General features: G+C 47.3%; 2 protein-coding genes across 4 annotated transcripts; one reads left to right on the top strand and one right to left on the bottom strand.

Moving 5' to 3' along the window:
* Positions 1 to 417: 417 nt before the first annotated feature.
* ANKRD54 (ankyrin repeat domain 54) lies at positions 418 to 8,745 on the bottom strand. Of its 2 annotated transcripts, none has more exons than XM_056340503.1 (8): positions 8,461 to 8,745; positions 8,017 to 8,064; positions 5,341 to 5,439; positions 4,734 to 4,805; positions 4,284 to 4,331; positions 4,035 to 4,159; positions 3,069 to 3,176; positions 418 to 2,388 (listed from the first exon to the last, which is right to left on the bottom strand). In XM_056340503.1, exons 1-8 carry the CDS (start codon positions 8,687 to 8,689, stop codon positions 2,314 to 2,316), a joined length of 804 nt encoding a protein of 267 aa, XP_056196478.1. In that variant the 5' UTR covers positions 8,690 to 8,745; the 3' UTR covers positions 418 to 2,313. The 2 variants fall into 2 exon arrangements, with proteins under 2 accessions (XP_056196478.1, XP_056196479.1); XM_056340504.1 differs by lacking the exon at positions 8,461 to 8,745 and adding an exon at positions 8,309 to 8,443.
* A 284-nt stretch (positions 8,746 to 9,029) lies between these two features.
* Positions 9,030 to 18,904, top strand: EIF3L (eukaryotic translation initiation factor 3 subunit L). 2 transcript variants are annotated; one of them, XM_056340501.1, is made up of 13 exons: positions 9,030 to 9,185; positions 9,280 to 9,328; positions 9,459 to 9,669; positions 10,271 to 10,350; positions 10,645 to 10,706; positions 12,018 to 12,087; positions 12,773 to 12,846; positions 13,817 to 13,988; positions 14,248 to 14,402; positions 15,191 to 15,361; positions 16,360 to 16,857; positions 17,844 to 17,924; positions 18,660 to 18,904. In XM_056340501.1, exons 1-13 carry the CDS (start codon positions 9,153 to 9,155, stop codon positions 18,696 to 18,698), a joined length of 1,695 nt encoding a protein of 564 aa, XP_056196476.1. In that variant the 5' UTR covers positions 9,030 to 9,152; the 3' UTR covers positions 18,699 to 18,904. The 2 variants fall into 2 exon arrangements, with proteins under 2 accessions (XP_056196476.1, XP_056196477.1); XM_056340502.1 differs by lacking the exons at positions 9,030 to 9,185; positions 9,280 to 9,328; positions 10,271 to 10,350 and having other exon boundaries at positions 9,591 to 9,669.
* Positions 18,905 to 22,066: the final 3,162 nt, after the last annotated feature.

Below are 22,066 nucleotides of genomic sequence, written 5' to 3'. Positions count from 1 at the left end.
TTTTATCTGGCATGGGGCAAGGCTCAAGTTCAGCTGCCTTCTCCCCACCAGCTCCACAGGAGCTTTTGCAGGAGCACAGGCTGGGCAAGGCTGCTTTTCCTCTTTGCAGAACATCCCATCTTCCAGCTTAAAGCAATCCCACTGAGATTCTCTTTCCTCTATTTGTATGGTTTCACAGCAACTAACTAGGTTTAAAGCTTGCATTTCTTGGCTGTGACATCCAAGATCAGAAGGCGAGTCAGCAACCACGTACTTTGATCTGCAAACAGACTGGTGTTTGAATTCAAACAATTTTGTATTGTCACTTCTGATTTCAGCAGCAAGTAGGAGAGTAGCGGTTACCAAATCCAGTGCTGTCAGTTTGGCCTGGAACATAGGTAAAGAAAGAGGAATGAGCCACTCTGAAAAAGAGCGAACTTGGCTGAGGAGTCCAAAAAGGCCGACAGGATTTTATTGAAGTTCAAAATACAAAAAGGTCAGATTGTCTCCCACCCCCTCAGTATCCTTCCCATTCAGCATATCCTAACAAAATATCAGTATTCACAGTGACAGCTCCAGCCAAACCACAAGGCCGTTAGTCCCAGTCATGGCTTCCAGCACCCCACAGAAGAACTTATCTAAAAGTCACGCATATTTCTGGTATCTCAGCTTTGAACATGGAAGTCCACTTAGCCTCTTCCTGGACAAGATGCCAGACATTAGGGAAACATGCTGACCTGAAGGTCTCTGAAGAAAGCTCCAGACTGTGGCTGTTGCATGGTTAGGCTGAATCCTAAGAATGAACACTTCCAAACCAGTGATGCCCGAGCTGTGGGATGGGTACAGCTACCAGCACACTGTATCTTTTAGGTGTGGCACACAGGTGGGAACTCTGCTACTGAGCATGTTCTTGTCACCCTGCTGCTGTTGGCACCCTACTGACAAGACTTCATGAATTCCCGCTCCAAGAACAAAGCTGTCTACATCCTCATGTCTAACCACAGTGGGGCAGAAGCAAGAGAGCAGCAAGAGCAATTCCCTGCATTCTTCATAGCTGCATCACTTTAGGCTTCCAGCAGGGCTCATAACTCATTCCTCACACTGCACTGAAGGTCCTGGAGCAGCACATCTCTATGACAAGCAAGGAACAGTATGGATCAGCTGTGGGTTTGGTGCTGCTGAGGAAGACCTAAATCCACCTCCATCCCAGCCCAGTAATACAGCTGAATACACAACACCTCCTGCTGCAACCGGACCTCTTGCCTGAGACCGCTAGTAACAGGAAACACAAAACTCAGTTACGGTGGTTTTTTGTTTGTTTCTTTTTTCCTCTTTTTTTTTTTTCCAAGATGCAAATGTCTGCCTAAAACTGCACTAGGATTAAGTCACATCCCAAACCTTATTCTTGCATCAGGGCAGCTCTGATGTGCTAGCTGTCTACCTGGGTATTTTTTGCAAGTGTTTCACTATAGTATTTAAGCACTGACTTGTAGCAGCTTGGAACAGGCTGCCCAGGCAGGTGGTGGGATCACCATCCCTGGAAGCATTTAAAAAACATGTAGATGCGCTGCTTAGGGACATGGTTTAGTGGTGAACTTGGCAGTACTGGGTTAACAGTTGGACTTGATCTTAAAGGTCTTTTCCAACGTAAATGATTATGTGATTCTATTCAAAAACCAGGGCCAGTGAAAGCTGTTAAGTCTAGCAATGAAAAGCTTTGTATTGCATTTATAACCAGATAGATCCTCTGCCCTGGTTAGGATTAAGCCTTGGTGCCTGTTTCTCAAGGTAGTATGTTTGCCTGGCTACTAGCATGCAGAATTCAGTGTGTGTTCTTCTCACAGCAGAAAGCCTTCTGTTGTCAGAGGCATCCACTTTCTCCCCCATGCAATTGAGTACTGTGGAGGTGGCAAAAGGTGCCTGTTCCAAGCATTTCTGTGATGGTGCCCAGCTGGTGTCAGGGCTGGTGACAGCACATGGCATCAGCCACCACCTACATCAGACTGAGGTGCTTAGGAGAAGGCAAAATATCTCTGGAAGGGGTATCCTATTCAGCGCCAGCCCATCTGATATAAAGAGGAGCAGCTCCTTTTTTCCAAAAGTCGCAGCTGCAGCACTGTCTGTTGTCTCTGTTGTCCAAAGCGTGCTGCCTCCCCACGAGGCAGCTGCAGCAGCACCAACAGGAAAAATCTAAGCACCACTGGAGAGTGGATCCGGCAGGAATGGCTGCTGGCAGCAATATTTATTCAGCGTTCTGGGAAGCAAGCTTCAGCTTCCTCTTTTTCTCTCTCTAAGGCTTCTCCTGCTGCATCAGGAAGATGATTTGGAAGCCCATTACCTCTTCTCCATCTTCTGCATCTGCAGGCTGAGAGATGTGAAGCTGGCCAGGAGGTCTGTAACCTCGTCCACCTGCCAGAAGAATATAGCTGGCCGTTAAGCAGGGCAATACAGTTGCGCAGTCACCCACCACCACAGAAGAAACCCCTGTGTAGCAGGAACCATCCTTGCACCAGGACTGCCAGTAAGGCCCACACTAAGCTTATACTAGGGCAGAATCCCTTTGGTCCCACAGTCATGTAGAAGGGCTCCAGTCCTCAGGATCAAACAAATATTAATTAAGGTAGTGGGAGCTTCTCCTCATTACTCAGGAGGTTGATGCTTGATCTCCACCTCACACCATTTAGTCAGTCCTTGAAAATACAAGTATGCTGCTGCATTACCCAGAGCTCAGAAATGGTATTAGGGCTGTTTCCTCTAAGCCTATTTCTAAAGGCCAGTCTTTTGTAGAAAAAAACCCAAACAGGCCCAGCAATCCTGTGTAGTTGTGCTGAACCTGGCCTTAAAATGCCTCGGCCAATCTGACATGCAGCTTCTCTGCTGAGCTGCTAGGCACAGTGATGCTTTCTGCATTTTGAATTCCAACCTAAAGAAGTACCACAAGTCATCACGTAACTTGCCCATGTTACCCAATATGAGCAAGAATGCTTCCAAAACTGTCTTCATTGTCACCTTGCTCATGCAGTTGTATTCTCCTAAGCACAGAAGTCACAACACAAGTAGGTGAGTCACAGTAGCTCAGCGCTGCCTACCTGTTCCTTTGTGCTAGTCCTCTGTAACCTGGAGCAGAGGTCATCCAGCTGTTCCTTTTGCTCATGCCTCCCTAGACGCTCTAGGTATTCCCGCAACATCTGGATAATCTGAAACCAGCAGGAATAAGAGGCAAACATCAGATAGCCGCACCAGACTGGGATGTTTTTACAGGAAAAATTAAATTGCCAAGCACAGCCTTGACACTGCAGTACATGGCAGAGTACATGACCCATACAGAAGAACACATGCAAAGCAACTGGAGAGCACTAATGGCAGCATCAGAGCCCAGTGAGACACCAGAGGTGTTTATCAGCCACTGATGGACTGTCGTGATCCCTGTGCCTGGTTTAAGAACAGGGAAGAGAGACAGGCCCACTGAAGAAGCATAAAGTCTAGCCCTGAAAGCGCCAAACTTTTCTTTGTGGCTGGCTAGCTAGCTTCCCTTGCTGTAAGGAGCAGGGACTTCCCAATCCAGCAAGATCCACTTGTGCACTGGGGATGAAAATCCTTGTGGCTCCTATATGGCTCCCAAAGAGAGGCCCACACCTTGTGCATTTGTGATGTAGCCCCATGACCGCTTTCCTATTCCCTGTTCCCACATATTGAAGCAGGGCAGGCTGTGCAGGAATGCAGAGTCCCTGCATGTGTAGCCATAGCTACAGCCTCATGCCGTGGTCCCTCTCCTGCCATAAGCCATCTGTCTTACAGGGTGGTTAAAGAAAAGAGTGCTCCATACAGCCTGAGAACTATGACATTCAATGCAGCCTTGGCCTACCAGAGCCAAGAGACGTCCTGCAAAAATTCAGAGTAGCGGCTGGGAAAAAGGAAGGTCTCTGAAAACAGAAGGAAAGAGTCAAACTCTCCTCACAGCAGCTAAAAGCTTACAGACAGGTATTTAAATAAAGGGTGCAGGAGACAGCCAGGGGCTGCACCACTTTACCAGAACACAGGACTGTTTCTTTTACCTGTTTCACTTCAAGGCGTACAGCCTCCAGGCTGTGGGAGAGTCCTTCCTGCAGGATGTTTAGCTTTGATTTAGCGAGGTGCAGTGGAGTTCTGCCAGCTCGATCCAAGGCATCAACTCTGGCCCCTGCAAGATGCATGAGCAAGGACAGAAAGTGAGGTCTGTCTTCAAGACTTAGTGTCCCTGGGGAGTATAAACAGGGGCAGGGCAGGAAAGGGACAGGCTGTAATTGTTATAGAGGAAATGTTACCTCCGCGCAGCAGCGTGGTGATGACAGGAACGTGGTTCGTGCAGGCAGCTGGGGAGGGAAAACACAGGACACACAACTCAGAGGTACTAGCAAACAACAAAGGAGTTTCTGCTCAGTCATGGAGCTTGCTGCTTCCCAAAAGGCTCTTTGCCACGGGAAAGACAAACAGCTGACTTGCTAAGGGTAACCTCACACTCAAGCCTGAGTACTCTCTCTGGAACAGGTCCTGCATTCCTTAGGGCTGGCAGATGGAGGGAAACTGATTTTCTCAAACTGATCGTTAAACCTTTGTGAGGAGTGAAACTAACAAAGTGCAGAGTTCCACCTACGTCCTAAAGCTGGGGACGCATACCGTTATGCTCAGGAAAGAGGAAGGTGGAGAGGAAAGGAACAGCAAGGTGGTGATCACCTCACATCTCAGCATGCAAAGCTCCTCTGTGTGGCACTTACCCAAGTGTAAGGGGGTGTTTCCCAGCCCATCTCTCTGGTTTGGGTCAGCCCCATGGTCCAGAAGCAGTTGCACTGGAAGCAAGAAAAGAGAGTTACAGCAGTCCCTTCCCTTTGCCCCACAGGTTAGGCCCACATGGGCCACAGGTCCATGCAGTAGCCACCAGGATGCCTTATGGATGCTACTGTTCAGCTCATCGTCTTCCTCCCAGAGACAGAGGGTTGGCACAACAACGCAGAAGGACCCAGCACAAAGCCAGACAGTGCCACTGTCCCTAGTCTCCTAAAGGGAAGAACTGGGACTAAGGACACCCTTCCTTCTGCATCAGTACACCCCTAAAGCTGGGAGTTCCTGCTCCCCCTTCAGCAGGGGGACATGGCAAGCCCTGGAGCCAGTTTAGCTGGCAACTTTGCCACAAAACACACAGAAAACAATCTCTGTATTTCTGATAGGCCAAAGCAATCTCTGTCACACACTGAATCAAATTAAAAAGCATCCTTTGAAATCTCTGCCACAGAAGGCTGCTTTTAAATTATTTTTTAATTCAATTTATTTAACTACATTTTAATTAAATTTTAATTTTTAACAGAACTTCCCCTCCCCACTCACCAATGTGATCATTGCCATTGCAGGAGGCAAAGTGCAGGGCTGTCCGGCCTTTGTCGTCTGCAGCACAGGGGTCAGTTCCATCCTCCAAGAGTTGCTGCACTGACAGTGCCAAGGAGAAGAAAGCAGGTAAGCTGAAGGGGCACGTGATCAGAAAGGGGAAATGCCATCCGTTCTTCTGTAGGTAGGTGCACACTCTGCCAGCTGAAAAGTCAACTGGACCTGAACGAGCTCCAGCCAACACCCTGGCTCAGCAGAACCAGCCTAAGCAGCGTACCCTCCACCCTCTCTTACAGCCTTTCACCAACTTCCATGTATTGCTATAAAAGATAAGCCAACAACTGTAATGGCTAAGGCTAAGGATCCACCTAGCCAAATTTTCAAGCTCCAAGGACAATCAGCAGCAAACACCTACAGAAGAGCACAAAAAAGATAGCAAGGACATGGGGCTAACTCACAGCCTTTAGTCAGCTGTATCTCGGGCACTTCTCAAGCTAGAATTAGCGTCCTGTGCTTACTATCTCTCCATGGGCTCTCTCCGTAGATTTGCATGGTCATTTTCTACATGTGTAAACTTTTCACATCAACATGGACCTGTGGCAAAAAGTTTCACAGTATAACCACATGCAGTGAAAAAAGCCACCTCCCCACACCTGTTTTGACTATGTCCCTTCCTACATTCATCTGAAACTCTTAAGTTTTTGCCATACTGACAGTGGCTACTGTTTGGGAAGCAGGCAGGTGAGCAGTGCAAATAGACCCTTAGGAGATGAGGTACTGAAGTGAGATAGTGAGCGGCCCAAGTAGCCATACCATCACCTACGCATTCCCTCATCATCCACTCATTCCCCCTGCTTCTTCAGTGCCACCACTGGCACTTCTTGTAACCTGATGTACCTCCTTTTCTCAGGTATCAAGGAAAAACCTGCTCACACAGAAAGACAAACTAGTATGACTCTCCAGTATTGGGTATAACAAAGTCAGAGACCAGTAAAGGCTGAAAATATTAGGGTCATAAAAGCAGCATCTACAGCAACATGTGTAAGAACAACTTTAAGGGTTATTACTCCTGTTGTTTTGAGATTATCCTGATGTAGTCATCAGTCTGTAAAATAAAGCTCTCATTCCTTTAGCTGTTAAAAATACTGACAGATTTGCTGTATTTTGAGTTCTTTAACAGCACATCCTGTAACAGTCAAATCTGACCAGTACTGGAGACAAGAAACTAGGTAGCTTAGATCACTGAAAGTCACCATTCATCTCAGCTTTCAGAGTCATATTTCAATTTCTTCCTACACACCTACTGCTTTAAGTGTGGTATAGAAGTGAAAGGACACCTGAAGAGATGGGAGTGGCATTAATGTGCGATGTTTGATACTCCAGAAGAAAGACAGGGAGACTGACAGTGTCACCTGTGAGAGCTGTTAACAGGGAACACTTTACCTAGTCCTGCCCCGAAGCCAGTAGGAAATGACATAACCTCTCCCACCCAGTGCCAAGTAACAGCAGGTAACAGCAACATTTTACTTGTCAATGAAGAACAAATTTGTCATCAAACAAGTCTTCCTCAAGTTGCAGAGTATACAAAACACAGCAGGGTTGAAAACAAGGGAACCTGTGTATCAAAAACAGGTGTAAAACTCTAAGATGGATTGAAACCAAGACTTTCATAAAGCCCGATTCTTTCATTCTTCCTCTTGACTTGGTGACTGAAGCCAAGCCTTTCTGTACTAACAGAGCTCACAGATTAACTTTATCCATCAGTTCATGAAACAACATATTGTGGAGCCAAAGGGTGAAGCACGCTAGACAAACCCCCGTTCTGATATATGGCAAGTTTCTACAAGTCAAACCAATTTCCAATTATGTTCACAGAATGGCCTGATAAACAGTTAGGCCAACACAGCTGAGGGGACAGTATAGTTAGTCTAAGCAGGTGTCGTGGTTTCAGCTGGGTTAATTTTCTTCTTAGTAGCTGGTGCAGTGATGCGTTCTGGATTTGGTGTGAGAACAACGTTGACAGGACACTCTTTTTGACTCCCCTCCCCATCCCTCTGGGCGAGGGGGAGGTGAGTGAGTGGCTGCATGGTGCTTGGTTGCCAGCCAGGGTTAAACCACGACAGAAGGACAACAATAAGGGGCAAATAATATACACCAGTATCGCTGCTGGACACTACATATCAAACCCCACCTAATCTATGGTATAGAGAAGTAAAGGGAGTCACAGACAGGCCACAAGTCTTCTCTGAAGTCACTGTGAGAGGCAGAGTCCAGCACTGGGCTTGGTTCTGATCTGCTGGGTCACACTGTCTCATTGTACACAGTATGGCTTAGATAAACATAACTTTTCCACCTTGCCAAAACACTACTCTTTTGCTGCTTGCAATCACACAAAAGTTACATACCAAAAAAGCTGGAACAGTGCAGTGCTGATTAGGTTGAGGCAGCTGGAAAACTAACACTATGAACCAGATGCAGTGAAAAACTGAATACTGTAACCAGCCTCACTCTGCACAGAGAGCAAAACAAGGCTTCAGACAAGCAGTTCTAGATTTGCAGCATCTAAAGCACCATGGCCACGAACTATCTGCACCCTCCTCCTCCTCTCCTAAAACAAAAGCCCTCGACAAAACTGCCCTTCCAGGAAGAGGTCTCAAGCAGGACTGGGAGAAGTCCTACCTGTGTCCAAGTCGTTGCTATTGGCAGCTTCACGCAGCCTTTTCAGAGCTATGGAGAAAAGAAAGCAGTTACTAGAAAGCACAGAGAAAAAAGGAGCATTTCCCCGCTGAAACACCCCATCCCAGTGCTCGAGCTCTGGTCAGGGCTCAAACCGTGCTGGTGCTGGCTCAGGAGATCAAGAGCCCAGGTAAGAGGCACTCTTCTTGTCACCTCCTGGGGCCAGCCACGGGCCCTCCCATTCCGGACGGCCACCCCACCCGGCAGGAGCAAGGCGCCTTCCCAAGCCGCCCACCGGGCAGGTCCGACCTCCTTCCAGAGCCCCACCGCAGGAAAGCCGAAGCTTTAGCGCCTGCCCGAATCAGAAGCTCTGCACCCAACTGAGGCCTGGACGGAGCCGGCCGCAGCGAAGGGCGGTCCATGGAAGGGGCGCTGCCCCCCGCTCACCGTGGCTCTCCTTGCCCGTAGGCCCCAGCCGGCGGTGGAGGCGGGCGGCCCTGCGCAGGCGTCGGGCCGGGATCTTGCCTGCGGGCTCCTCCCGCTGCCACAGGACGTGCAGGTAGCCGAGGGGGGCACCCGCCGCCGCCCCCAGCGACAACCCGGCCCCCAACGCAGGCTCCGGCTCCGGCCCCGGCTCCGTGTCGGTCGCTGCTGCGGCCCCGCTGCCTCCCTCCATCCCTGCACGGGCCGGGCCGGGATGCAGGGGCAGAGGGGAGGGGAGGGTCGTCTCGGTAACAACGGGGCGGGCCGTGTCCTCTCGACCAATCAAGAGTGCCGCATTCCGCTGTGTGTGTGTGTGCAGCCAATGGGGAGGTAGAGGCGTCTTCCTTCTACCCGAAGGAAGGCGAGTAGAGAAGCGAGGTGGGAGGTGGAGGAGGTGCCCGGGAAGGTTTGACGGGCAGGCATACTATCCAATCAGAGGGAGGGACGGGGCAGAGGCCGCACCAGGCTCCTGGCAGCTCAGCAGGCTGAAGACAAGCAGCTGTTTCAACCAGTGGAAGAGCGCAGCCCCGCTCCGACACCGCCCTTCCGGCCGGGGGCCCGAGCCCCGCCCCTGGTGCCAGCCCCTCTTCCTGCCCGCTGCGCGCCGGGCCCGCGTTGCCGCCCGGAGCCGTTTCGTTGCTCGCTGCGCCGCCGCCATGGCCTACCCGGGGGAGGACTACGACAACGAGGTGTGGGGCGAGGGGCCCGGGGCGGGGGGGAACGGGACCCGGGCGGTCGTGTCCGGGCTGGTGGTGGTGACTGGCAGTCTCCCTCTCTCTACAGGCCGCCTACGACCCCTACGCCTACTCCAACGACTATGATATGCACACGGGTGAGTGTGGGCCTCGGCCGCGCCGGCGCGGTGGCCCCTCGGGTGCGTCGGGCCCGCTGGCGCTTGGCCGGGTCTGTAGGCCCGGGCTGGGCTGTGCGGCAGCTGCCTCACTGTTCGTCTTTTCCCTCAGGAGACCCGAAGCAAGACCTGGCCTACGAGCGCCAGTACGAGCAGCAGACCTACCAGGTGATCCCCGAAGTGATCAAAAACTTCATTCAGTATTTTCACAAGACCGTGTCGGATCTCATTGACCAGAAGGTGTATGAGCTCCAGGCCAGCCGTGTTTCCAGTGATGTCATTGACCAAAAGGTGTACGAGATCCAGGACATCTATGAAAACAGGTACAAAGCTGTCCTTCCTGCAAGGGGGAATAGCTGTTTAAGCTGTGATGAAAGTGCACTAAATGGAAAAGCTGACTACCTGTGTTTTTCCAAACTTCGTCTGTCTTTAAAATACAGCATGAGGTTTGGTTTGGTTACTGGGGGAAACCCCCAGATATTTCCAGACCATTAGGCTAACATAAGTATAGGTGAGTTGTGACCTGTCTGAAGGAAAATATCGGTCCTGTGCCTAACAGGCATGGAAGCAGTAAAAAGTGACCCAGTAGTGGTAGTTAGGCAGTTTGCAGAAAGCTGTGAGTTGTAATTGTTGTGCCTGTTTCTTACAGATACTCCTGCTTCTGCTTGTAACTGTGTCAGTTTGCCGTGAAGGGAATGTAGAAGTAACATACACAGCTGTTCCATATTTCAGGAATAATTTGAAGACTTTAACTGCATAGTTTGCAATTCCCATTCTTTGTTTCAACTCTGGACTTACTAAAAGAGGATGATGGTGGTGGTGGTCTACTTTTATCAAGCCCAAGGCCTCTATATTGTGATCTCTTAACTCCAGCACTCATACTACTGTGAAATCGTTTCTAATACCACGTGTTGTATCTTTCAGCTGGACAAAGCTGACAGAAAGGTTTTTTAAGAATACCCCATGGCCAGAGGCTGAGGCCATTGCCCCTCAAGTTGGAAACGGTAAGTCTTTTACTTTCTTTTTGTTTGTCAGGGAGAGGAGGAACTAAATCACTTTTGATACACGAGTGAGCAGGTGCACAGCGTTGCTGCTGCCTGAGTCAGTTGGTTTTGTTCACTCTGACAACTCCTTCAGCAGATGTCTGGCAAGTTAAATTTGAACAAAGTATCCTTTTGTGCCTCCCTTTATTGCTGGGTGATAACCAGGTGGCAGGAGGAGCACAACTTGCATGTCCAAGAGATCCAGTTGCTTAGGCCTTGTGGTTTGCTAATGTCCAGTTCCGTCATCTTTTCCAGATGCTGTTTTCCTTATCCTCTACAAGGAGCTGTATTACAGGCACATCTATGCCAAAGTCAGCGTGAGTGTCCTTTGTCTTTCTGTTGGTTGCATGCTGGCTTCTCCATGCCCTAAAACTTGCCAAATCTTACTGCTGCCATAGTACCAGTGGTTCCATATTTTTTGCAAGACAGGATTGGATGGGTTTATGAACTGTGAGTTGCTTTTAGGGAAGTTTAAAATTCTTGCCTTGTGTTAGCTTAGTAAGGATTCACTGACTGCTGAAAAGCAAGAAAGACTTGACTGTCTTTCTGAGGCTTATTAGCTGTCTCCTCAAGCTTGGTTGTAATGAGTGTGCAGGCTTCCCTGGCAGCTTAGATGAATCATAAGAACCCGGTCTGGGTTTTCAGGAGGCTATTTTATAAAAGTTTGTTACTGACATCAAATGTAGTGATTAGTGAGTTAGGGAAGGAGATGTTGGGACATAACTGAATTTTCTTTTTGATAGAGCTATGTTGGTAATTGCAAGTTGATTTTGTGTGTTTCTTTGTGGCTCTTTGTTCTTCGGATTAGCAGGTGGGTGAGAGGAGGTGTCACAAGAGGAAGGTGTGTTACTTGTGCTTAAAAAATCAATATGGAGTCAGAGTGCCTTGCAAAGAGGGAAACACGGGCACCATAAAGGATACAGGAGAAGGAAATGGACAGAATAATGCTCTATAGAACAAAACAAACACCATTTTTTTTTTTCTTAAGCTAATTTGAAGTCATTGAGGAAATCACAGTAGTTTGTGGTTCTTTAAGAAAAGAGCTGAACAGACTTATGGCATAAATAAGTAATAACTGCAGTTTTGGTGTAGGTGGAGGAATGGGGACTTTAAAAGGACTTTAACAGGAGAGACTGCTTTCTCAAGCTGTGCTGTTAGTGGTGCTCAGAGTGTCTCCAGGTGAAACAAGGAAGATGATTCTAGGAAGAGGGTGATTCCTTTCAAATGCTCTTTCAAAGCATTTGGAAATACTGTTCAGAAGCAGAATTGTTGATTTATTAAGGCCTCACATGAGGGGAGAAGGAAGGAGAGCTGTTGAAGGTAATGGGAAGCTCTTAAGTCTGGACAAGGAAGGTTAACGCATCATGTTCACGGAAGGTTTGAATGCATGGTCATCCTGGGAGAAGGACCTGTACATGAAATCAGCCCTATTTCATGGGACAATAGTGATACAATTTCGTGTTTTCTGGGTGGTGCTGATGGGTATCCTGATTGAATACTGGCTCTTAACATTTCTGAAATAGACCCTCTGCTGCTGTGACTATTGACTGTCCTTCATACACTGTTGCCTGTAAACTCACTCCTGCTGTGCTTGAAACTAAATCGACTGTGCTGACTTCTCATTGTAGGGCGGGCCCACACTGGAGCAGAGATTTGAATCCTATTACAACTACTGCAATCTCTTCAACTACATCCTCAGTGAGTTGCTGCAATTCATTTCTGTTTGTGACTTTTGGAGAGGGCAGAACTGGAGAAAGGGTCAGAACAACAGCAACATGTTAGTTTATAGATCATATAGGGAGGAGTAGTAGTCTACAAACTTTATGTATGTTCACGTTTGTTGAATGAAGAGCACTTTACATCCATGCATTTAAAACCACAAAAAATGCAGATTATTTCAGAAAGCATTGGAAACTCTGTAGAGAATAAAACCTATTTAGCTTTCTGCCTTGCTGAGAACTGCTTCACCAATCTTTATTAAAAAGCAAAATGAAGCTGTAAGCTAGAGAAAACTTGCAGTGTTTCACAGCTGTTTACTGTTGTTGACTCCCCTTGGGACAAATGGGTTTGTGACTCCTTGCCAGACTTCTTGCAGAGAATAGATTGATTAGGATAAACCCCTACAGTCTATGCAGCTTCTGAGAATCACTGCTGCTGAGCAGTGCTAGAGATGAACCCCATATGCACATGTGTTGTTTTAAAGTGAAGGCAGTTGAAGTAGCAAAGGTATGTTATCACTGCCCTACTGGAAGCTTCATTCACCTGCTGCTTCATCCATTTCGGGGAAATTCTTGTGTTCCTTAATTTGTGTATTCCTCCAGTTCTGCCACTGTTCTTGCTCAAGGTATTAAGCTTCTTATCTGTTACTTATGCTCTTTTGCAGATGCTGATGGCCCTGCTCCTCTGGAACTGCCCAACCAGTGGCTCTGGGATATCATTGATGAATTCATATACCAGGTCTTACATGACTATCAGGCTGGGCCATTTTGGGGTTGCCTTGCCTCTATTAGTGCTGTAAATTTTCCGTATCCTCCCTCTCTGATTTTCATAGCTAGGATACCACAAAGTGAAAAAAACTTTGGTGAACACTGTTATTCCTGAGTGACCAGGTAGATGAAGTAGTTGTACAGATTTTTAAGTTATGGGGACTATTTAGGGAGTACTGGACTTCTATTGATATTTCTGTTTCGGTTGCTGCTTATGAGATTATTTTTTTTTTTTAACTCACCTTCATTTCTGCCTGGTTTGTGCAAAGCAGCCTTGACTGAAGTCTGCTATAATTACATAGACCTTGTGAAGATACTTGCTCAAACTAGTTGTATTGTGTTTTACGGTTTTACTTTAGTTTTGTATTTCTTAGTCAATAGGGCCTTTATGCTTGCACTGAAGAGTGCTGACCTGATTTGGAATAATCTGTGGTCTAAGATCTTGACGTTAGAAATACTTTTCCCCTTATTGTTCTGAGTGCAGCAATACAATTCTCAAATGCTATTGGCTTTTTTCTATAGATTCCTTTCTCTGTGACTTTTTTTATTATAGAGCTGACTGGAATTCCTCAAATGCAGTCTTGTCAAGCTTGAAGATGAAAAAGGATGTGTGCATATGTAGAAAAAGATGTGTGTGTATTAAGACACATCTTATGACTTGGTCATTCTCTTTGCTACCTGTTCAGACAGCAAATTTGTGTTTAGTTGCCTGTCCTCATTGTCTAAGAGATCATTCTCTGCTTCGTTCTGTCTTCTGGCCTTTTCCCTCGGTATCATTTTTCCCCTAGGTGCTTTAAAGGTGGTATAATTTGCTGTTCTGATTGCCAGGTGTTCTCAGATGAAACTTTTTTCATGCAACTTGTAGCTTATTGTAATACATTTATGTGATCAACTTGTACCAAACTAGCTTCTCATCACTGAATCTCTGCTTTTTCCTGTAGTTCCAGTCTTTCAGTCAGTACCGTTGCAAGACAGCCAAGAAGTCGGAAGAGGAAATTGATTTCCTTCGTTCCAACCCCAAGATCTGGAACGTCCACAGTGTCCTTAATGTGCTGCACTCTCTGGTGGACAAATCCAACATCAACCGACAGCTGGAGGTCTATACAAGTGGAGGTGAGCTAGCTGGGTGACACCAAGCCAGACTGGTGTCTGTGCTGACTTGCTTTGATTTGACCAAGCTCAGTTAGCTTTGTTTGGGAGCTGGATCAAACAATCAGTGGATGTACTGACTGGGAACAGGTTCTGTTGGCCTTGTGTGAGGAGTGCTGGTGATTACACTTGAGGTTTTGCTCCCTTTGCTTGTAAACATAGAGGTGTTGAAAAGGGAGCTCGCTTCCTTGGAGAAAAGCAGCATGGTTCCTTTTTTCTGTAGGTGACCCTGAAAGTGTGGCTGGTGAATATGGTCGTCACTCTCTCTACAAGATGCTGGGCTATTTCAGCCTGGTTGGGCTACTGCGTCTGCACTCTCTGCTGGGGGATTACTACCAAGCGATCAAGGTTCTGGAGAACATCGAGCTCAACAAGAAGGTAATACATGTTTTAAAACCTCTGTTGCAGTTTTCCAAATGTCTCTGTTCAAACATGCTGGTGAAAGATTGCCATAATTTAATCTTCCAGCTGAAGAGCTGTTTGTAGCTGTTGTAGTTTTCAGGAGTTTGTAGTTGAACACAGCTGGAGCTTTGGCATTAAACCAAGCCATATGATAATGCTTGACAATGTTGCAGCACAAATGCCTTGTTTTTTAGGAAGTTTGCTGTGTTGTGCAAGGCAGTGTTGTTACAGGGAGTCTTAGTTGAATGGTAAACAGTAGCACAGTGGTAGCTAGCTGAACACATTGTCCCCATCTTGATCAGTGGTTTATTCTTGGATTTTTGACTCTCATTCTTACTGTGCCCACTCCCACCTTGCATGTTTTTGCCCTAGAACTGGGTGCTGCTTGGGTAAGTGGCTAACAAAACTCCAGCTGCAACACGGGCTTGGCCCAGGGCTTGGCACAAATCTATGTATCTGCTGTCTGGCACAGGGCATGGAGTGAAATAGGGGGAAAGGGAACTGAGCAAAGCAATATTAGGTCCAGTGCAAGAATCCTCTGCTTGCAGGAAGCTGAAACTGGAAAATGTAGGAAACGAGATGATCTAATGAACAGCAAGGAAGCTGCTGCAGGGATGGGTGGGAGATGAGGTATCCTGAATTAACCCTCTCCTTGCTATATTTGGGATGGGACTGAAAGCAGAGGTGGCTGAATTCTGGGTAACAAGCTATTTGGATCAAAGGTGGTTATCTCCCCTCTAACATAGTGTGTTGATCCTTCTCAGAGCATGTATTCCCGGGTGCCTGAGTGCCAGGTGACCACCTATTACTACGTGGGCTTTGCATACCTTATGATGCGGCGTTATCAGGATGCCATCCGTGTCTTTGCCAACATCCTCCTCTACATCCAGAGGACCAAGAGCATGTTTCAGAGGACAACCTATAAGTATGAGATGGTAAGAGATAGAATAGGTCTAGACTTCCCAAAAGGAAAAGCAGCTGTCGTCTTTCCTGCCTTTCCTCTATCACCTGATAACCTACATCTAATAGTCCAGCCTTGTGTTCCTGGACTATGCTGCTGGTGGTCGTGACTGGGGATCTTTTGAACCCCTTTGACATGTGTGGCAATATTTACTCTTAGCTGTGTTACTAGTTCCTTTGGTTGTTCACTATATGGTTGCCCCTGCTCCAGCTGGCAGCCTCTAAGCAGTGTTGTTAATGAATATCAGCTCCTAATGATATTCTTGTTGATGTTTCTTCAGACTCAGTCCTTTTCCTAGTCCAATCCTGCATTTCATGTTACTGCCATTGTCAGATATATTTCCATTATCAGATAATCATTTACGGACTGTTTTAATTCAATATGACTGAAACAAAGCTGCTTTCTCTTTTCATGTAAGCTGTCTTTGGTGCCTGTTTTACACCCTGCTGCTGCTGTCGCCTTTTTATCCTTATGATTCATTTCTAACTCTGTGTGTAGCCAAATTCTGCCATTCTTAATTCCATGATACTTCAAAAATTTGGCATGTCTGTTTCATCCACACAGCTATCTGTTTCATCCCATGCTCGGATAAATCTTCCTTCTCAGTCTTTTCTTCACTGGCTTCCCTGATAACTGTCACTTGCCAGGAGATGGTTCTTAAACTATCTGCCTTCCCTTCTCCTCTGCACATTTTTGCACCAAAGCAGTCAAATCTGCTTCTGGCCATGCAGGTTCTGTATGGCTCTGGACACTTTCTCCTTGTCCAGCCCTCTTTCATGGATGAGAGCCTTGATATGGTGTTCATCTACCTGCTTTGCCCAGCAGCACTGCTGCTTTGTTGTGTCCCCCTTGAGCATTAGGACTATTAATGCTCTGAGTAAGGGTCTGTCTTTGAAAAACGCAGCTCCCAGCTCCATCTGGCACCATAAAGCCAGAGCATATTGACAAACTAACAGGTTCTTTCTGTCTCAGATTAACAAGCAGAATGAGCAGATGCATGCACTCCTGGCCATCGCCCTCACCATGTACCCTATGCGCATAGATGAGAGCATCCACCTGCAGCTGCGAGAGAAATATGGGGATAAGATGCTGCGCATGCAGAAGGGTGATGCACAAGTCTATGAGGAGCTCTTCAGTTATGCTTGCCCCAAGTTCCTCTCCCCTGTGGTACCCAATTATGACAACGTGCACCCCAACTACCACAAGGAGCCCTTCCTGCAGCAGCTCAAAGTCTTTGCTGATGAGGTTCAGCAGCAGGCCCAACTCTCTACCATCCGTAGCTTCCTCAAGCTCTACACTACCATGCCTGTGGCAAAGCTGGCTGGCTTCTTAGACCTCACGGAGCAGGAGTTTCGTATCCAGCTTCTTGTCTTCAAGCACAAGATGAAGAACTTGGTGTGGACCAGTGGCATATCTGCCCTGGATGGGGAGTTCCAGTCTGCCTCTGAAGTAGACTTCTATATTGACAAGGTTGGTACCTGCTCCTTCCTGGCTAGGAAATTCCTTCAACCAGGAAATTCTGGAAATGGCAGTACCTGGTTTTGCTCCAGTTTGTGGGAAACATCCCTTCCTTTGTCATGTGGACAGCTTGGCTGTCCACAGTGAGGTCACAGCCCAGCTCAACAGGAGTGCCCCTGGCTGCACAGCAATGGGATGTCACAGGCAGCTTTGGCAGTTGTTGTACCCAGAAAACAAAGGTTCTAAATGCCTTCTTCCCCAGGACAGAGGAAACTGTCAGTATTCTTGGCAGGTGACAGCTGGATGACACATAGTGTTGTCAGTGTGTCAGGTGGGCTTATCAGCTTTGTAGGTCTCCCTCACATCTCTCCTTTGCTTGACAAAGCAGGGGTGTTGCTTGGTCATGTTACAGGTCTGTTTTTCTCTGGAGCAGCATTTAGCTCTGCTCTAAGAGGAATGTAAACACAATGTATGGTCCTGTTGCCATCCTGCCCTTGGAGCTCTGGGCAGCAGGAAGCATAGCAAGGAGTCTTTTAGGACTTCATCCTCAAAGAAGGTAGCAGTAACCGTTAGGCTTCTTGCTAGGAAGGAGAACAGGTTGTCCCTTGTTCTTGGTTCCTTCCTGCAAGGACTTATGCTGTGTCTCAGCCTGCCTCTCCTGGTAGATAGCATAACTCTTAGCTGCTGGTAGAGGGAAGCAGAGCATGGATTGGGGTTGGGACTGTCAAAGCTGCTATAAAGAGACACAAAAACGGGAAGAATGTGCAAGAATGTGAACTGAACACAATATGCATTTGGGACCCAGCCTAGGCAAAGTTATAGGGAAGACAGTCTGCAGAGAACTGAGTGGTTGCTGTGGGGCTAGCACAGGTCAGGCATATGTGATGCAGAACCAGGGCTGGAGTGAAGCCCCTTTGATTGCCTGTCATGTTTGGCAGCGCTTGCTGTTTCTCTGCTAGCGCAGTCCTTCTCCTGACCTCATGCTGTTCCCTCCGCAGGACATGATCCATATTGCAGACACAAAGGTTGCTCGACGCTATGGGGACTTCTTCATCCGCCAGATCCACAAGTTTGAGGAGGTGAGGCCTGGGCATGAGATCTGTGTAGCTCTGTAGGAAAAGTAGGGCAAGCACTGGGCTGTGCAAGCCTGATGGAGCTATGCTTGTGTGACAGCTATGTGGCGCCTTGCTGGGATGAGCCTCAGCTCTGCCAGGCACTGGGCCAAGGCAGGTGGTTTAAGCAGTAACTGCTGGCCTTTGGAGAATGGTATAGTTTTGTGTGAGAAGTGCTTATTTGAGCCACAGTGGAAAAGGAGAGTTCTGCTGTCCAAGGACACTGACTCCATTGTCCCTAGACAATAGTAACTCAACCAAAATGGTATCTCTACCCTCATAACTACAGCTCTAGAAAGTGGCATCAAAGATTTCTGGAGCACAGATGACTTTAGCATTGTGCTCAGCCAGGAGGTGACATTCTGTCGCTGCTCCCCTCTCCTGACAGAGGCTGCTGCGCACTGGAAACTTAGGCAGCAAAATCCTGAGATGTAGGGATTTGAGCAATACAGGGTTGCAGTACCATTGCTACAAGTTTGTACCCTTTCTTCTCCCCAGATCTTCCTCTGCTGTCTTGGAGAGGAAGAGGGAGTTTTACTAGTTCCCCTTCTACTTCCCACACTGCCTTGTGCTTGCACAAGAGCTCTTTTTGTCTTTGAGTTAGAGAGGAAGGAGTAGAGACATTGGATAAAGGCTTCTGAGGGGAACAGTAGTGTATGTCAATCACTGTATTTTTATGACCTTTGCTTTCTCTAATTCCAGTTGAATCGAACCCTGAAGAAGATGGGCCAGAGACCCTAAAAATTCTGTGGATGCAGCAATCAGCCTGAAAAGAGAAGTGGGTGGGAGAGATTATTCTCTCCATGGTAAGGGAGGGGAGCTCAGGGTTCTGGCATTTTTGGAATCTCCTGTGATGCTGAAGGTTTTTTGTACTTAAATAAGCAGACCAGTTTGGCTCAAACTGTCCTATGAAGGATAAGACATCTAATAAATCCGTGAAATTGGAATTTTCCTGGTGAGCATTGAGTATCCGATGTACTCATTTTTCCTCTGTGGAAGAATATAATTGCATTTGGAGACCTGGGCAGCTGCTCTTGTTTGTGCTCTCTTTGGTCCACGCTGTTGCAGGTAACAGTTGGGGAGCAGATCTCCCAACATGTTTACAAAGCATGGAAACATGCTTTGTAAAGGCACTGTGCATAGCGAACAGGGAAGGCTGCAGAACTGATTAGTAGGGAGAAAATGAGCTGTTCCACAGTGTATCTATAGGATATGGAAAGAGAAACAAGCTAGTATTGTTCATTTTAGCTCTTACCCCACACATTGAATAAACCTGAGTTGTAGTTGCTTTCGTAGAAGGTTGCATTTTTGCCTTCCCACATCTCTTTGGGCTTTGGTGTTTGTGGTTTTTTTTTTTTTTTTACTTGCCATGAAGTAGAAATGCTCTAAAGTGGATTGACATTTTCTTAAAGGAAGGGGGAGGATTTTTGCAAACTTTCAACCAATATTAACTTCAGTAATCTTATGAGATGTCCTTGATGGATGTTGTGTTTTATTTCAGCAAAGTGCTGCCCTGGCCCTTAATTTAATGGAGTTCAGTTTCTCCAGAAAACTCCCTGACAGAGTTGAATTTATTAAAACCCTTTAAATGCTTATCTTCCAAGCTCTTGAGCCACTTTGGATTCTTCAAGGCAAATTTGCTGTGTCTTCGAAGTGAAAAAAAGATCGAAAACTAGCCCTATAAAGGGGAATCAAGACTTTGTATATATTGGGGAAGAGAATGCAAAAAATGAATCGCATCTCATCTGCCCTACGCACCCTCTGTCCCCCTCTCCTTTTGCTGTCTTTAAATAGTTTGGTATTTGAGTGGTAGAAACAGGTGCAAGAGGGGAACCTCTGTAATAAGAAAGTTACACAAAGCATGCTTCATATATACCATCTGCCTCTTTGTACCTCTCCCTCTCATTCCTTTCCAGTGAGAGGGGGGTCTTGGCAGGCCAGCTTGGCTTTGTATGTGATTCTGAGTAAAGTCAGGAATAATTAGCCTTTGTTGGATTATATGCTGTGTTTGAATGAGGGTCAAGTTTCTAGTATCTAGTGACCTAGATACTGCTCAAAAGTAAACTGCATTTCCTATCACAAAATCTTGTAACTCAGGTGGGCAGGGTACAGGCAGCACAGAATGAGATTAAATAGGCAACTCCTGTTGGCCTTCTAGCTGCTACTGTTAGTGTTATGCATAATAAGAACTTAATACTTCCAGTTCTGAAGGGTGTGAAGCAGCCATATCATTAAGAAATTGAAGGACTAAGATGCCACTGCATTGCGGCAGCCCATGGGAGCTGGGTTCATACCAAGAAAATTGCTCCTTTTTATTTTTAGGGCTGGCACTTTTTTGCTTGTATATATTTACCAACAGCAGCACAGGGAGCATAGCTGTCAACAGCAACTCTCCTCCTACTTCCCTGTTACTCAAAGCCTAAATCTTTCACAGAACATGTGCTCGGATGTGATATACAACAGGAGAACCTCTGGCAGGGCAGTATCTCCATGACCAGTTATAGTTCATAGCACAGCAAAGGAATCCATTGGGTTACTGGGATTTGGTCTGTTTTTAATCTGTAATGGGCAGTGTTTGGGTTACAGACTTTTAATGCATATCTGTATAGTTTTAAACACTCCAGTGGTTACAGGCTGTTCTCAGGTATGTGAGTATGCCAGCTGCTTGTTTTTGTTTCTGCCAGAGCAGCTTCCAGAGGATGCAGAGACCATCCGCTGGTCTGCTGTCTCCACGCCTTGTCTGAGGGACTGCTGAAGGTTAACTGAGCAGGACTGGCACTTGGTGGAATGAAGCCAAGAAGAGCTTGTAGCTCTCTTATGGGACAGAAAGATGGGCTCAGTGAGCTGCGGTGCCTGGCACTGCTTGAGGCTAGAGGAATGCAGGCGTTCAGCAACGTCAACAGAGCCCCTCTGCTGCTGGAAGGGTGCTCTGCAGGGAGGTGGGGTGGGTTCCTTAGAGCTTGAGCCTGGCCTGCCCCAGCAGGGTTTGGTTAGTGGAAGTGTTCTCAGGCGGTTCTGGCCAAAATGGTTTTATCAGAGGGAACCACAGCACAGGGTTATCTGCTCTGTGTCTTTTGTGTCAGACCTACAGTCGTGAAGGGGGTGAGTGTGATTATAGACCCTGGAAATGATAGTCAAGAAAACATCCCTGATCCTGCTCTCCCTTGGGATACATCAGGAAGACGCTGTCAGGCAGGTCTGGGCTGTGCTGAGCAGTCACCTCAGTCGTTACAAAACAGAGACAATGCTTCATTTCCTTTTTCTCTCTAGTAGTTTTTAGTGTGATTTACAACACCGCTTACCTCGGGCACTGAAGGGGGAGGCTGCACAAGCCATTCAGCGAGGATTTATTTTTCACTTGTTACAGCTCTGGGGCCACAGAGTGGTAGAATGAAATGGTGGAATAGAGGAAGGAGGGTGCTAAGCATGAGATCTGACAGGAGAAAGGAAGATAGAGCCCATTTAAAAAAAAAAAAAAAGGAGAGAGGGGACTTGCTGATTTGGGACTGGCAGCAATAAGCTGCAAACCTGTGTGATGGGTCTGTCTTCTGCAGAGACAGCTGTTGCCCCCCTTTGCCTAATTGGAAATGAAAAACATGTTTAGGAAAATAATGTTTAATGGTGTGCTTCTCTCCTGCCCTTGTCAGACCATCCCACTAAGCGTGCAAGCCAGCTCATGTCAGTCCATCTCCTTGATGTCGTGGGTTCCTGAGATTGTATCGCCCTCTTCCTCCACTTCTTCCAGGGCTTCCTGTGAAGTGCGGCCTGCGGCTCCAAGTGTTTTGGAGCCTTCAAAGCCCTCCCGGGCCCTGAGCCCACCCTGGGAGCCACCTACGTCCCACATGTACTCTGCTGCCGTGGCTTATGCCGGCAGGGCTGGAAGGGAGGCTGCCTGCTGGTTCTTTTCTTTAGCTGAAGTTAAACTGAATTCTGTCCCAACTGTTCTCAGTTCCTGCGTGCTGTCCTCCCTCTCCTTCGGGGACCAAGTGGAAAAAAGACTGCAACTGTTGGTCAGGGCTTTGCTCTTGAGAATTCAGCCTTCCTCGAGCTGGGGAGTGGGGAGAGCCAGGGCGCGGGTGCGCCTCCCCAGCCTCCTGCCCTCCCCGCCT

Source organism: Falco biarmicus, chromosome 5, assembly GCF_023638135.1.
Source record: "Falco biarmicus isolate bFalBia1 chromosome 5, bFalBia1.pri, whole genome shotgun sequence".
Classification (NCBI taxonomy): Eukaryota; Metazoa; Chordata; class Aves; order Falconiformes; family Falconidae; genus Falco; species Falco biarmicus.
This window is presented reverse-complemented; position numbering and strand designations above follow the sequence as displayed.

Bases quoted from the DNA above. Each gene is read 5' to 3' on its own strand.
- ANKRD54 (XM_056340503.1), bottom strand. From the start codon at position 8,689: ATGGAGGGAGGCAGCGGGGCCGCAGCAGCGACCGACACGGAGCCGGGG. The intron at 4,806-5,340 runs GTGAGTGGGGAG...TCTTGCTTCCAG, and splicing joins CAATGGCAATGATCACATTG to TGCAACTGCTTCTGGACCAT. The intron at 4,332-4,733 runs GTAAGTGCCACA...TTCCCTCCCCAG, and splicing joins AAACACCCCCTTACACTTGG to CTGCCTGCACGAACCACGTT.
- EIF3L (XM_056340501.1), top strand. From the start codon at position 9,153: ATGGCCTACCCGGGGGAGGACTACGACAACGAG. The intron at 10,707-12,017 runs GTGAGTGTCCTT...TTCTCATTGTAG, and splicing joins ACATCTATGCCAAAGTCAGC to GGCGGGCCCACACTGGAGCA. The intron at 12,088-12,772 runs GTGAGTTGCTGC...GCTCTTTTGCAG, and splicing joins TCTCTTCAACTACATCCTCA to ATGCTGATGGCCCTGCTCCT.